The sequence below is a fragment of the Lates calcarifer genome, linkage group LG7_1 (genome assembly GCF_001640805.2).
Source record: "Lates calcarifer isolate ASB-BC8 linkage group LG7_1, TLL_Latcal_v3, whole genome shotgun sequence".
NCBI lineage: Eukaryota > Metazoa > Chordata > Actinopteri > Centropomidae > Lates > Lates calcarifer.
In genome coordinates this window covers 12,276,835-12,292,775 of record NC_066839.1, presented here as the reverse complement: position 1 = coordinate 12,292,775, position 15,941 = coordinate 12,276,835, and the positions used below count along the sequence as shown (strand labels likewise).

Here is a 15,941-nt window from a genome sequence, read left to right as displayed (position 1 = left end):
CACATGGTCAGCTCTAACCCAGAGGACTTTCTCTATTTTCAACACTTCTAGGTGATAAAGACTCTTGTACTCTGAACGTGTTTTGGTCATTTTGACCTCCTGCATTGATAGTACTTCTGTCATCAACCATGACAACACTTCATTATCAAGAGATTTATGGTAAATTATTATCTAACTGTAAACATCTTCACTTAGCAGGAGCAGGCTGTAGAAGGAAAACATATGTAAAAATGTGGTATTATCAGTGGCTGGTTTCCTGTCAGTTCTCATTAACATGTATAAGCAACATACAATTACCAGAATGTTCTCACCATGTTTTTCCACATACACAGATAAACAGAGGAGACTAAAGCAACCACTGTTTTTATATTTATCAGTGATGTTTACTTTCTTTGCAATTTGACTTTTCCATACCTTTTTTTTTTTATTCTATGCAATGGCATTGGTAGAGCCATTGCATTGTAACTTCTCCAATAGCCCTCTGTCAGATGGACTTGCTTGCATCTTCTGCTACAAATAAAAGTGTTCATCCATCACACATAATCTCTCCAAAAATGGTGGTGTAACCCATTTTTATTGGGCCTGCTGCGTCAACATAAGCCAAGCAATAAAAAGAAAACCACAGATCCTGTGTGGAAAAGTGATTAAATCAGAAAATCATATGGCTGTATTTGATACTTGATAACTGGGAGCTCAGTTTGTAATATTTAGTTTGCTTAAATGTTCAACAATTTGGGGATTATGCTAATTTGCTTCTTTTCCAAGAGTTAGCTCAGAGCTAGTTAGCTTAGCTTAGCATATAGACTGGAAACAGGGGGAACCAATATGTCCTTAAACTTTTGTTTTTGTACAGATAAAACAAATGTAATATAATGTATAAATTAGTGAGCTCTAGAGGTGCAGGTAGGTGGATTTTGTTGCCTTTGGACAGAGCCAGACTAGCTGTTTCCCTGTTTCCAGTCTTTATGCTAAACTAAGCTAATCAGCTTTTTGTTCTGGCTTCATATTTAGTGCACAGACCATACCATGAGTATGGTATCAAACTTCTCCTCTAACTCTCAGCAATAAAACAAATACATGTATTTCATGAAATTGAATTTTTTCTTTGATACGAGTGATAACCAGCTTTGTTCTCAAGAACCACATCTGCACTCAGTACTGCATTTGACTGATGTCCTCATATGATCCAAAAACTCCCCTTATTCTCTTCATTTAGATAATAATGATACAAAACAAATGACAGTGTGGATGTGTTCGTGACAATCAGCTCAGATCTCTTGGAGAAGCTACCAAAACATACCCAGCCTGTGTGGGTGGTTGGTGTGTTTAAAAAATAGAAAGAGGGTTGATACAGACTGAAACAAAACATTCAGTATTCACAAATGATGCTGTTCTCCTGAGGGCCAATTAATAATAAATGTGAATACAGGGTTGTAATGAAGCAACCCACGTGCTAGAAAGCCCACTATAACATAAGTTCACATAGGCTGTTACAGACTGCAGTGCAAAGTTCACAAAGTTTGTGAAAGAGGAGTTTGATATGTAGACCACTTTCTAAGTTATATAATTCTCTAAATATGCTGTTAAGTACAAAATCAAACCTTGACCTGCACTCCTACTCAACGGTGGATATTTGAAAATGTTTGCAGCTGTGTAGCCCTGACTCATCCAGACTTAGTAGTAGAGAGCCTGCAGTGACACTAAGTCCCTCCACTGAACCTCCAGCAGGTTTGGCAACTGTGATTAACCCAGCTGTAAATCTTAATGGGCCTTCGCTTCCTTGCCAAACTAATGAGTAAAAGCTTCACCACTCAAATGTCTCAAATCAAAACTGAGTTAACCCTTACACTTCTGGGTCCAGTGTTGACTTTAGTCATCCCCGCTGGATTTCTTGACACATTACACAAAACAAAAACGGCAGATTCAACTGTTGCACACTTGGCTGCAAACAAGCTTTGATTGCACTTACAAGTGATTGCATGCTGTTTTTGAATTTGCAGGAAACTGATAATTCCACTGGAGCTTTTTTGACATCACTTCTGTCTTGCTGTCTGTGTGTGCTCGTGCACAAAATCTGAGCAGCTGTTCCACCGTGTGACACCATGTGCATGCAAATCTTCCCGTCTGTGTGTGCAGTATGAAAGTGTGATTGTGTGCTGACACCCAGCTGCAGCAGCTTCATTCATACAGGTGTCATCTTGTCCAGGAAAGCCAGTATAAGGTTTCTGGACATTGTCAGAGCAGGTGCACTGAATTATCTTCCTGTGCGAGTCTTTGTAAAAGCTTTTTTTCTGTAACCTTCTACCTTCTTTTGCCCCTTTTGAGCCCCAAGGCAGGATCTTGACTTATCCAAACTGTAACTTGACACTAAAAGAGCATTACTTTCATTGTCGGTGGACGCGTTGAGTACTTCATTGTGTCTCCAGGTCAGGAAGAGACATTGGGCCTCAACGGTAAAACTATCGTCAACACAGCACATGCGGTTGAAGTATTCGTGGAAGTTTATCAGCTGATTCACAACTGAAGCCTCTGGGTTTTTGAAAATGTTTCAAAGAAAAGGGAAGTAGAATTACCACAATCCTCTGTGTAGGTGTAGGGGGAGACCAACGCCAGCCACATGATAGCCGATTTGCGGTTGCCTATGTACAGTACAGATGGTGACTGAATGCAGTTGCAGTTGGAATTTACACGAAATTTCTCAGAACTGTTGTTCAAACAGCACTCTTATCTTGGTGTATAAAATTTCCATGCAAATGCAGTACGTGTCAACTGGAACTGGAACATAATGCAACACAAAAAAAATGTATTAAAAACAAAGCGCAGGGAAAATACACTTGTGGTTCTATTTAATATGCTGCCAGTGACAAAGCATACAAAATAAGGTCTTTGAAGAGGTCACATCAGGACATCCAGATGAAGTTACAGTGTACAGTGGATCTGCAGGATGTTACTGCTTCAGCAGATAATCATTGAACTCAATTGCCAAACTGCAGTGAATGAAAGATACTATTGGTATTGGTATTGGACCTTCTCCTTAAAGCATTAAAACACTGATCTAGAGCGCCACCAGTGGTCAGAAACTCCACAGTTCCTTTTTTATTTCTTTCCAAAATAAAAAGAAGTCTTACACCATTCTCATGTTTCTGCATTGCCTGTGGAGCTAGATTCAGGATATGGTTAGCCTAGCCTCACATAAAGACTGGAAGCAAAGTAAAACACCTAGCCTGGCTCTGTCTAAAGTTCAAAAATACACCTACCAACACCTCCAATTAAAACACTGTACCCTGTCTGTTTAATCTGCACTCAAAGAGAGATGGAAAAACAACCATCTGCACTGCACCAAAGTCAGCTGCAGAACATGCAGCCGTGCAGGGCAGGCTGCATGTGACTGTGCAGTGCGAGAGCTGTTTTGCCCGTGCTGAATGATGTTGTTGCAGTTCCATTGTTACAAGGGTCACTGCAGATGCCCCATCTCTCCCTTGATCCAATTTAGCAATAGATAAATGAACAATAGTGAGATTGAAAATCTCTCTACCTGGAGTTGAATTTGTTTCTTCCACACTTCGGAGTTTCTACTGGAGCCATTCAAGGTTGTCTTTCATTTCTCATTGTAAACAGACAGTGTCCTCTTCACAGCCTCAACCTAATCCACTTCTGCTTATCCTTGAAGATAAATGGAAACTACAGTCAGCTGTGATGTGTATGAAAAATGACTGAAGTGACCATTAAGCTTTAGTACATGCACATATTTTCCTAATGATTCACTTGATTGAAATGCACAAGTGTTTGTCACCACATGTTAATAAAGACATTTTTGGTAGAATAGGTATGACAGTGCTGATAATATTAATCAGTGTAATTTATGGCTGCACAGAAGGGATATCAAGAAAATTACACAAGGCATGTCATAACATCTGGGGTGGGGTGGGGTGGGGTGGGGGGTTGTTGATGTTTCTAATTTGTTGTCAATTAACACAGACAGTGTGAGCAAAGCAGAGAGAGAGACTGAGCAGACAGCCTCAGACAGCATCTGAGTATGTTAGACACTTGTCTAGACAGCGAGTAAGATCCTTCCCGTCATTGTTGGTTGGCATTGAGGGAGCTGCAAAACAGGAAATAATCTGTGAGGGAAAACATACAGCTATGAACATAAGAAAGTCAAATACACAAGCTGCAAAAGGTAACATTTCAATGTTATTTTAAATTGAATTTAGATGGTGACACAGAAGTGTTTGAACAAAGCGTGGACTGGGCTGATTCATACACTTTTTCATCCACGATTATGTCAGTTTAATAGAATTAAGACTAATACAGAAACCCTCATGCTTTAGGTCTGTACTTTATTTACCAGTCTGTGCTTCAGATCATGATAGAAATTACTCTTTCAGTGGTCTGTCAGTGAGTTCAGATTGAGGTGTCTGAATCAGTTTTGCTCATTGTTTATTTGATCAATTACTGAAATAAGTCATGTCCTAGCAGGGGGAAAAAAAGCATCACAGCGGTGTGTTCTTAACAGTCTCTTGCGCCATCTTGTGGATACAGCATTCAGATTGAAAATAGTCTTCAGTTTGCTTTCCTTTTCTGTCAATGAGGAAATGTTTAAAAATCTAATAATAATCAGGTTTCTTCCTCTGGTTTAACCTATGTTCATGAAGAAACAGATTCAGGTTTTTATTGTCCCTGCACAGAACTACTAACACAACAAATAGATTAATGAAGCTGTCTGAAGCAGAATATTTTGTTTTCTGTGGCTATCACAGATTATTTCCTCATCAGGACAGTGAAAAACTATAACAATAGAAAATCACTGTTAGAAGCTGATAAACTAATGTCAGTTATCCACACAGAAATTTGACACAAGATATCACCCTCTTACATACATCCTTGTTATTGCCACAGCAGCAGCAGCATCAAGTTTTAATGTTTAAGACTGGTTGTTGTTTGAGCTTTCTAATCTTCAGCTGTTTTTAAATTTAACTTATTGATAAAACAAAAGCACTTATTTTGCATCAGTCATTCAGTTTTCATTATTATTGGAGTATATGCATGACATACTGTCTATTGTTTGTCTCATTTCTGGGATGGTTTTAATTAGATATTCAATTTAATGTTAACACTTGACCAAAAACCTTCCATTTCTATCAGTATGTAAACATTTATTTGATTGTTTATAACGCAATATAATGGCATTGTAGGCGTTTGGTAGTTAACAGTTAACAACAATTCTAATGTCGATGAAAACTTATATTCAGTTATTTTATATCACGGAATTCGTTATACGTTTATGCACCATGTTCTACTCAGTAGAGAGATATTTTTTATCCCTCCTCGGCTACCTTCGTCAGTCACGTGATTCTACGTCATACTGGTCCCCGGTGGTTAGCGGCGAAGCTGGGAAAAACAGTTGTTTGTTCTATGACTTACTTGGTTGAATAAAACGACAAGCATGGAAATTGGGACCGAGATCAGCAAGAAAATAAGAGTGAGTATCACCACGGGTTGTGTGTGAGTGATTTTACCCAGACGTAGGGCCCGGTTAACGTTAGCCTACCGCAGGGGACTTGTAGCTAACATTAGCTTGCTAGCTTAGCACGTCGGACGAGCGGAATGGTAACTAGGTTTTTATTTACAAGGCCGACGAGGGGTTTGGTACATCACCTACAAGTTAGTCAGCTGGCGGCTTTACACACGTGTTAGCAGCTTTTCGTTTGATTTTGAAGGTAACTCCTGCTACGTAAAGCTACGTAAGACTGTAAATGAATGACAGCTTATCAGTGCATGCTTTCCATAATTTGTTTAGATTATATAGAATGCCCTTTGTTGTCATTATACTAAAAGTACAACGAAATTGGAGAGCTTCTCCTTTTCAGTGCAAACATACACAATATGCAGAAACGAAATATATAGAAAAGATATTCTTTTTTAAATCATCATTTGTACTATAATGTTATTCTTGGTGTGTTTCAGGCTGCTATCAAGGGCAAGCTACAAGAGCTCGGTGCATATATTGGTAAGTGGATAAAGTGTGGAACTTCTTGTCAGAGATGACAGCTGCCTGGTTACATGCTGTGTGAGTTTCCTCTCTTTGCCAATTTAGATGAAGAGCTTCCTGACTACATTATGGTGATGGTGGCAAACAAGAAAACCTCTCAACAGATGGCCGATGATCTCTCCCTTTTCCTTGGAAACAACACTATTAAGTTCACAGCTTGGTACGATCACAACAATGTCATATTCTAATTGCTAAGAGCATGCACTTGTTTTACCAGACATCTTGGACACATTTATTATCTGTGAGTATTTTATCAGAATATGCCGTAACATTAACCTGTTGATTTCTCTCAGGCTACATGGTGTCCTGGAGAAACTGCGATCTGTTGCAGTTGGTAAGCCAGCCTCTGTTGGATACATTTAAGATTTTCTTCACTTTTTATTCACCTAAAGGGAAAATTGTCTATTTTATGAGCACATGTGGCCCTTGTGGAAATTTTGTGTCGCTCATGATCTCCTTCTTGTCTGCATGGTTGTTTCAGAGCCTGCATCCCTTAGACATCAGCTCCAGTCCGACAGCAGTACTGTTCCTGGGAAGAGCCGGTCCTCTGTAAGCGAAGACAGCAGGACAGAGGAGCTGAAGGTGTTGACAGTATCCAGCTCTCACTCTGATAGGACTGAAGCACGTGTGTCCAGTTCTGCCTATGAAAGCAGGTGCCTGATGTAGAAGTGATTTTGTGGGTTGATCAAAACTTGGATGTGTTTAGCATTCATGCTAGATTCAGCAAATGGGAAAACACTAATATATAACTGTTTCCCATCAGGAGAGGGACCATAGAGAAGAGTTCTTCTCGACTTACCTCCACTGTCAAACCCCTCATGGAGCCGCTCCCCTCGGAGGCTGTCATCGACATCAAACCAGAGATGGACGATGACCTCATTGCAGAGGACCCTGTAGAAATAGGCACCAACCATGGTCGAACACGCAGCGCAGCTAGTAGACCCACAGCTGAAATTTACAGAGCAGGTCAGAGCAAATTTACATCAGTCAGCTCAGCAGACATGTGTCGGCCCACAGAGGGTTCCTCTCACACCAGGCAGCAGGAAAGCAGAAGCAGCAGAGCCTCCAGAACGGGACCCACTAAGGTATGGTGACTTGCTGAGAACATAGTCAGTCCTCTTTTCAAAGCAGGATAATGTGAGACTTACTTCAGTCAACGGACTCCTCAAATTATGTTCCTATTGATGCTCACTTTTTGTTGACAAAAGGTTGGATGGGTGTAGGCAAAGATTCATAATGACAGTGTTTGGCCTATGTTGTTCAGCAGGAGGAGTTGTCACGGAAGCGTAAGGCGCCTGTAGCGAGTTCAGTGGTGAGAGTGAACCGAGCGGCAGACGAGGACAGTGATGACGTGGAGGAGGAGGATTCAAACTATGGAGGAAGAGGCCTGTCCAGCAGAGTGTTGCTGCCCTCCAAACCAGAACGCAAGTCAGTGTAACGCTTTATATAATGTTTTGGAACATATGTAGGATATGCAGTGTGTAATTAAAGGGCAAACCAGGATTGTAATTCACTGCTATTTGCATTCAGTTGGAAACATATGTAAAACTGATTCTACACTGCAGTAGTTATCATATGAGACTTTTCACTGTCACTTAGCAAGGAGCAAAGACACTTCTGCACTGGCTTTGTTTTTTTATCTGTTTTTTAAGGTGCTGTCACAATCTAAATGTGCTCAAAACACAGGCCTGTTTTCTCACAGTGTTTATGTGAAAGGGAAGAAGCGAAACCCAGATAGTTCACATTCTTTACCTGGCTTGCTGTGTATTCTTTCAGACCTACTCTCCCTCCAGCCAAACAAGCCAACAGGAATCTGATACTTAAGGCCATCTCTGAGGCTCAAGACTCAATCACCAAAACTACAGCCTACCCCACAAGTATGTTTTCCCCACAGTCACGAACATTCTGTGCTACAGACCGTGTATCTCAGTTGTTTAGTATCACTGTCTTACCATGACAACCTCGCCCCCCACAGTACCACAGAGGCAGACTGTTCCCGTGGCGCCTCGCACGCGCTTGGCCAGCAGTGAGGAGATGACGGCAGCAATCCAGCTGGTCCAGGAGCACCTCCACAGTCTGGCCCCCAGGGTGCAAGCCTACGCCTCTGCAGAGCTACCTCCCTCAAGGACACCTGGTTTGTGAAAAGTAGAAGTACTACAGCATGTGGAACACCTTTAGCTGAGCACGTATTACTTGTGTGTTGTTTGGTTTACCTTTTTTGATGTTTGTTTTCCTCCCAGCATCAGCGAGATCTTTAGCTTCACGCCTCCAGTTAGACTTAGCAGAGAACAATGACGAAAGAGAGCAGGGTGACTATGGTGAGTCTTTATTGCTCAGTTTTGCTGACGGGGCAACTTTCAAAAAGTGCTGCAGTGAAAGTTTCTTCTCACAAATGTTAAATCAGCTTAGGACATCCCAGGAGATGCCTGATGGATTGTCTTCAGTGATACATTACATTGGGATTCCTATGTTTGTGTTTTACCTCTAGGTGTGGAGGTCACCGCAGGCAGTGAGGGAAAGACGTTTGATACCCGCTCCTTCATAATGAGTCGACCTCAGCCGGATGAATCTCAGACCAGGGCTCAGCAGCGTCTTCAGGTCAAAGGGGAAGTCCAGCCTGCCTTACCACGTACTGTCCAGGCCAGGTACACACATTAGAGCATGCTCCAAAATCTGTCCATGTGTTTGTGGCTTTTGTGTCCTTGAATGCTCAGTTATATTTTAGATATATTTTTTATATAATATATTTTATTTTGTCCTCTTGTCTCTTCTTCTTACACAAGTAAGGAGAGGGGAGACTCTGCCAGCCCCAAGTTCATAGTGACGTTAGATGGGGTGCCAAGCCCGCTGGGGAACCTTGCTGACTGCGACATGGAGCTGGATAACGTCAGGCTGCCCGCAAAGGTCACTGAGGCTACTGTCCATCTGAACAGGGAGCCCAAAGTCAGCATCCATCACAGACTACAGGGAATAGTCACATCAGCAGAGCGTGTGTGGTCCTCTTTATTATATTTTAGTATGATGCTTTATCTATGTAAGACTTTTTGAACCATGGTTAGAGAATGTCTTCCAGTCATATCTCTTTCCATTCTCTTCTCTTCTGATAGATGACGTGATTGACGTTGAAATGGTGGATGAGGACACCATCCCTGTAAAGAAACAGAAAGTCATGGAGCGCTGCAAGTTCTGGCCAGTCTGTAAAAGTGGAGATGAGTGTTTGTACCATCATCCTACAACACAGTGCAAGTGAGCCATCTTGTTTGCAAACTGGAGAAATGTTAATGGACTTTTTGATCATGTAGTACTCACTCAGATTTGTTCTTGATTACTTTATGTGTCTTTTTTTCTGAAGGACTTTTCCCAACTGCAAGTTTGGGGACAAATGCCTTTTCATCCATCCTAATTGTAAATACGACGCCAGATGTACTAAGCCAGACTGTCCCTTCACTCATGTCAGCCGCAGAGGCACAGTTGCTCCTCCGCCCAAGCCAGGTGCTCTCACTCTCATATCATCACCACACACTGTCACACAGCAGATTTTAGCTTTATTTCAGCAGTTATCGGTAGTTTGCTTGGTAAGAGCTTCCAGCCTGCATCTCTAACTGGATTATTTGTGTTCACAGCAGTGCAGCCAGTGCAAACCACAAGTGTGTGTCGTTTCTTCCCAGAGTGTAAGAAGATGGACTGTCCGTTTTATCATCCCAAGGTAAAACATACTGCTTAAAGCTTGTGGAGCTTTAATTGCATAGTATTCATTTTAGTGCATACAGGATTTGGCTTTCAGATTGTTAGCAATTCAGATTTTTTCTCCCCCCTACATCTTGGCTACAGCCTTGTCGCTTCGCAGCGCAGTGTAAACGGGCTGGGTGCACCTTCTACCACCCAACCACATCGGTGCCTCCGAGACACGCCCTGAAGTGGACGAAAACACAGAGCAGGTGAACAGATGGGGACCACGCTAAGTGAAAGTCACACAATACCAAATTCCATTCCATTGATCAGAGTTTGTAGTGTTTGTGCTTGTGGATAAGTATAGTTAGTATAGCACCATGGACTCCTCATGGGTTAAGTTCAGCTAGTCTATGAGGGGGTTTCAGAAACAGCAATTTTACAGCAATTAAAACAAAGACATATTTGCACTTACTAAATGCTTTCTGCCTTTTTTTTTCACAGCTAATTAAGTCCAGTGAGTCTGACAGAAGCCCAATGGTCAACATATGAAGCTATGGGAAATGGAGGTGTCTATGGACTTTCATTTCTTAGATTTAACTGTTGTTTCATTTCATTTTGTTTTATTTTATTGTTTGGATTGATTTTTAAGAAAAGAGTTTTGTAAGATGAACAGTCCGTTTTTTTGCTGATGCTCTCAAAACATTAAATTGATCCACAATGAACTTTACATTTATCTCTTCTCCTCATTTGTCTAATGGTCTGTACAGTGTGGCTCACGGGGATGTTCCCCGCTGACAGATGATCTTAATTAATTTCTTTTGTTTTTTTATTGACCAAGTCAGTGAGGATAGTTGTTGGCTGTTCAGTCAAATGTTTGTTCTCTATTCAAGGATAAGCTCAGGTATGAGTCATATGCAGTAGAAGATGATAAAGCACAAAACCTAGAGGTAAACTATTAATCTTGCAGTTACACTAAAATGAAAAGCTGTATCTGTAATGTGTTTTCTTGTAGTAAGCTCAAAGGTTTGACTCATTGTTACCATTGGAAAAGCTAAGCAGGTGTTCTCTACTGATAAACCAGAGATGATGCTGTGCTGATAAAACAACTTTTATGAATATACTGTATAAGTGACCTCATTTATAAAGTTATGATGTGTTTGGCATCTATAAACACATCCAGTTAGGCTGTGTTTGAGATGAAGAGGAACCTTGAATACTGCAGGTGTATACTGTGATTGTTTTATTCCACTGAAATGTGAAAATAAAGCCAGTTATGAACAATGCTCAAATACAGAAAACGTCTCAAATGTATATTCTCACATTACTTCAGGGTTGCCATCTAACAATTAAATTTTATGGTGTGTGTATGTGTCTGTGTGCGTAATATCAAAAACAAAACGTTAAAGTGGAATCTCTTATCAGCTGGGTTATTGTTGTCATATAAAGTAAATTCAAGTGGTTTCTCAAATTCAAGAGTGGATAAAGCAAAAGACACTTTTTACCCAATTTTATTCAATGATGATAACAGTGAACATCAAATGAAAACATGAGTAATTATGTTTACATTATTCTGAAATTCCACTTTTGCTCTTTTTACTGGGAGGAGAATGAATAAACCACCTGCTTTACCAGCCTGAGTTACCAGGAAGCTTTGATTTCAAATATACAGCAGGCAGCACGGTGAACTGATGACAGAGTGTTGAGGATTTAGGCACATTTCAGCCACATGGATACGTTGACAGTAAATTAAACTCAGATATTATGAGGCTTATTAATGATGTGATGTGACTGATTAAATCTGCACGTTTTCTGTCACTAAGATAAAATATGTTGCTCTAGCAGTGATTGAACAGTCTTATTCACTGCAGCTGCAGATTTATTTCCCACCACCAGATGACGCTGCAGCACCGTGCTCCGTGATGACGTCACGCTAGTCAGAGTCAAAAGCCCTGTGAGTGTCTGCTTTTCTTCGCCGGGTGCGGTGGCGCGCGCCTGTAATCCAAGTTACTGGGAGGCTGAGGCTGGCGGATCGTTTGAGCTCAGGAGCTCTGTGCTGCAGCGGACTATGCCGATCGGGTGTCCGCACTAAGTTCGGTATCGATATGGTGCTCCTGGGGGAGCCCGGGACCACCAGGTCGTCTAAGGAGGGGTGCACCGGCCCAGGTCGGAAACGGAGCAGGTCAAAGCCCCCGTGCCGCTCAGTAGTGGGATCGCGCCCGTGAATAGACGCTGTAGCGCAGCCTGAGTAATACAGCGAGACCCAGTCTTTTTACACTCAGCTCTACACTACTGTCACAACACACACACACACACACACACATACATTATATCTTTACACCAACACAACAGCTTCATCGCTGCTTCTTTATCTTCTTGTTCCCGTCAGAACCTGCACACACCTGCTCATCTGCTGCTCCTACACCACCTCCACCTGGAGGACAGCAGCTACTACACCAACCACACTCACCACTGCTCCTCATGTCCTGCAGGTGGAGACAAACTAAAACTAGAAACATTAAAGAGTTTCCTGTCGAGTTACTCATGAACACACTTTTCCATTCACCTTTATCAGTGTTTTAGTGGAGATAGTTTCGTTCTAGTGAAAGTGCAGCAACTGTTCAAATGAAGGAAACACAACAGACACAGAGGTCCTCTAACTGTTATTGTTACTTATGTTTTGTGTTAAACCAGTTTGTCAGGTGTTTCAGGTTTTCTCTCTGAGTTCACATAAACATTTCCAGTTTGTTTTGCTCTGCTCTTCTATCACTGCTCTCTGTTATTCAAGTCAGGTTTGATACCAGGACATAAATCCTGAGGATGGATGATGATAGATGGCATCTAAAGTCTTTAATAAAAAAAAGTTCATTCTTTTCACTCTAGATAATGAGGTTTGACTACTTAAGGGATAGAGGTGGATGCTTGAGCTGTTTTTGTTCCAATAGTGGCAAGATCAAATGAATTGAGGCTCCAAACTGTTGTGGGCCCCGTCACAGCTGTATCACCTGTATATATGGTAGTTACATCTCTGTACTCAAGAGTCAGCTGTCTGATTAAAATGTTTTATTATAGATATATTTGATGATTGACATCTTATATTTGTATTCAGTCTCTGTCTTTATTTCCTGCCTCATATACTGTAACAATAAGAGGTCGAATTGATGCTGTAATTCAGACGACCTGATTTCTGTTTTGTTGAGCTGCTTCAGTCTCAACTTAATGCTTTGACTTTTTATAAGTTCATTAATATTTAATTGATAATTATGTGAACATGTCAGAGGTCCTACCATTGTGCTTTATTTTGTTATTTCCACATTCAGTTCTTAGGCAGGTGAAATAAACGCCTGTTTGACCCACTGACCAGGTCAATCCATACATGCTGTGTCTGTTTCACTTTGGCTGCTTTTGTGTGTGTGAGAGAACTATAGCTACAGTCCACACCTGCTGCACACCCACACAGGTGCTTTCACCCAATTTTCCTGATCTTCTCAGCGCTGTGTACACATGATCACTTTCCAGTTCTGTTGAACAGTTCTAATTAACACATACATGTTGGTCCCTGCACTGATCATCTTCAACCTGAGCAGAGGTCCAGTCAGACACAAGGCCTTTGAGTGACAAGTGATGAACAAAGTTGTGTTTTACTTGTTTGTCTGTTGTTGACTTTGGTACAACATCCCGACAAGATGTGATCAGAGACAGAGAAACACTTCAACACCGTTACAGGCTGATGAACTGAGACATGATTTGAAATCATCAGTCAATCAGTCTTCCTCACTGCAGCTGCAGTTTAATCTCCCGCCATCAGACGCCGGTGCTCCGTGATGACGTCACGCTAGTCAGAGTCAAAAGCCCTGTGAGTGTCTGTGTTTCTTCGCCGGGTGCGGTGGCGCGCGCCTATAATCCAAGCTACCGGGAGGCTGAGGCTGGCGGATCGTTTGAGCTCAGGAGCTCTGTGCTGCAGCGGACTATGCCGATCGGGTGTCCGCACTAAGTTCGGTATCGATATGGTGCTCCTGGGGGAGCCCGGGACCACCAGGTCGTCTAAGGAGGGGTGCACCGGCCCAGGTCGGAAACGGAGCAGGTCAAAGCCCCCGTGCCGCTCAGTAGTGGGATCGCGCCCGTGAATAGACGCTGTAGCGCAGCCTGAGTAATACAGCGAGACCCAGTCTTTTTACACTCAGCTCTACACTACTGTCACAACACACACACACACACACACATACATTATATCTTTACACCAACACAACAGCTTTATCGCTGCTTCTTTATCTTCTTGTTCCCGTCAGAACCTGCACACACCTGCTCAGTCTGCTGCTCCTACACCACCTCCACCTGGAGGACAGCAGCTACTACACCAACCACACTCACCACTGCTCCTCATGTCCATGGATGTATAATAAGATCCTGCAGGTGGGACTAATTTAAAGCTACAAACCAACTACTATTACTACTATTGAGATATGCTGTAGCTTCAGGCTGTATCAGCGCTTTAATGTTGATGTTTTCTTCGACTTTAAACCTGTTGATCAGCAATCCCAAAATAATTTATCCACACATGATACTCTGTTATACAAGAATCAGAGTTGTCTTGTGCATGTTGGCTGTTCACATTCAAAAGACCTTCACGCATTACATCAAATAGCTAATACACAGCAACAACTTCAAATCTAAATTAGATCTGCAGCTCTCCATCACTTACTGTCATTTCTACCCATGCGTAACCTTTACAGTGATGATTTGCTCGTCCACGCCGCCTTCCAGACATGTCATCATTTGCAATCAGACTGACCCTGATTTCTCAAGTGTCAGTTCCCAGCAGCTGATGCTATCAGAGAGTTAAAATTTAAATCTCAGATTTTAGGATTTGACTTTGAATGGTGTATTTTGGCTGTGGATCAACTCCATAGATTGTCTCAGTAGACAAGGAGGTGTTGCCTCGAATCTTAATGTATGCAACATGCAAAGAATATGGCATTTTCTGAAATGTTCCAGTTTTAAGTAATTTCCAAAGGAAGAATAACATAAGGTATATTTGTAGATCTAAAGTGAAACTATGTAAGTTTAAGAAATTTACCACCGTGTTCTTTCCCAGATTCACATGAGAACACTTGATTTTTTTTTTTTTTTTTTTTTTTCACGAGAAGCAGGTGGCATTTATGGTCAACCATAAAAGATGTAAGCAAAAATACAATGACCTTGATTTCAGCTTCAGTTCCTTGCCCAACGTCTAAATATCAGTCTGGAATAAGTTTATAAAATAAACAGTTTAGCTGTATCTGAGGAGTGAAAATAACTTCATACCATGTGTTACTGTTTGTGAGGTTTGGGCCAAGAAAAAGGAGAAAACAAAAGTTTTCACTGACTGGACTTTACACATTTGCTGTAATGACTCATGAATGGCCTTTGTTTTGAGGTGAATATTTATTTGTGTTCAGTAAACTCACAGCACACGTGTCAGTGCTGTTATTTTTACGGTCATCAGCATCTACATGATTCTTCACTTTCCCTCGGTAATTTGGTGCTTATTAGAAACCTCCCACGGTCATTTCCAAGGAAGAGAGACCACAAGAGAGTGTTTGCTATCTAAATAAATGGCCCTTTAGGGGTTTTTCCAAGTGCAGTAAGTGAGGCCTGAAAAAGAAGCGTGACTACTGTTGACAGCACTGGCTAAAATGAATTTAAACTGCACGTATTAACTATCACATTTCCTAAGCTGTCATCAGCATGGATGCTTGAAGTGAACTGAAAAGCTACAGAAACCTTTCACAGTGAGCGCCAGAATTAAAATGTTAAAGAAAATATAAAACTTAATCTGTTTATTAAAATCATTAAAAGCATTTCAGTGAAATTAAACAGAATTACAAAACTCTTAACACATTTTGAACTGATCTCAACATTTGAAAGAATTTATGGTTTAGTAAGGATCCAAATGGAGTTTCTGAGCACCACAAAACTGAGGTTGTTTAAGGATTCTAGATAAACTAAATATGGATCGGGCCACATTAAGTCAAAGCCATGCCCTTGTTTGTTTTTTCCCCTCAACTCTATATTTGTACTGTATTGTGTCTGTGTCCTGGTTAAAGCAGAATTTGACTAATCAGCTTTCCTCTGCGCTCTCTCTCTTTTCTTTTTACAGACTCAACTCTTTTGGACAGCGTTAAATGCCAAGTATTAGAAATGTCTGCCCTTGCCCAAGCTCTTCAAAATTCCTGTGATG

General features: G+C 41.3%; 1 protein-coding gene across 3 annotated transcripts; it reads left to right on the top strand.

Annotated features, from left to right (window-relative positions):
* Positions 1 to 5,335: 5,335 nt before the first annotated feature.
* On the top strand, positions 5,336 to 10,451 carry zc3h14 (zinc finger CCCH-type containing 14). Of its 3 annotated transcripts, none has more exons than XM_018694465.2 (17): positions 5,336 to 5,482; positions 5,968 to 6,010; positions 6,098 to 6,212; positions 6,346 to 6,386; positions 6,534 to 6,705; positions 6,816 to 7,137; positions 7,320 to 7,480; positions 7,829 to 7,929; positions 8,028 to 8,186; positions 8,293 to 8,370; positions 8,541 to 8,697; positions 8,836 to 9,041; positions 9,160 to 9,298; positions 9,405 to 9,544; positions 9,676 to 9,758; positions 9,884 to 9,990; positions 10,226 to 10,451. In XM_018694465.2, exons 1-17 carry the CDS (start codon positions 5,447 to 5,449, stop codon positions 10,227 to 10,229), a joined length of 2,064 nt encoding a protein of 687 aa, XP_018549981.1. In that variant the 5' UTR covers positions 5,336 to 5,446; the 3' UTR covers positions 10,230 to 10,451. The 3 variants fall into 3 exon arrangements, with proteins under 3 accessions (XP_018549981.1, XP_018549980.1, XP_018549979.1); XM_018694464.2 differs by having other exon boundaries at positions 7,317 to 7,480; positions 9,679 to 9,758; XM_018694463.2 differs by having other exon boundaries at positions 7,317 to 7,480.
* Positions 10,452 to 15,941: the final 5,490 nt, after the last annotated feature.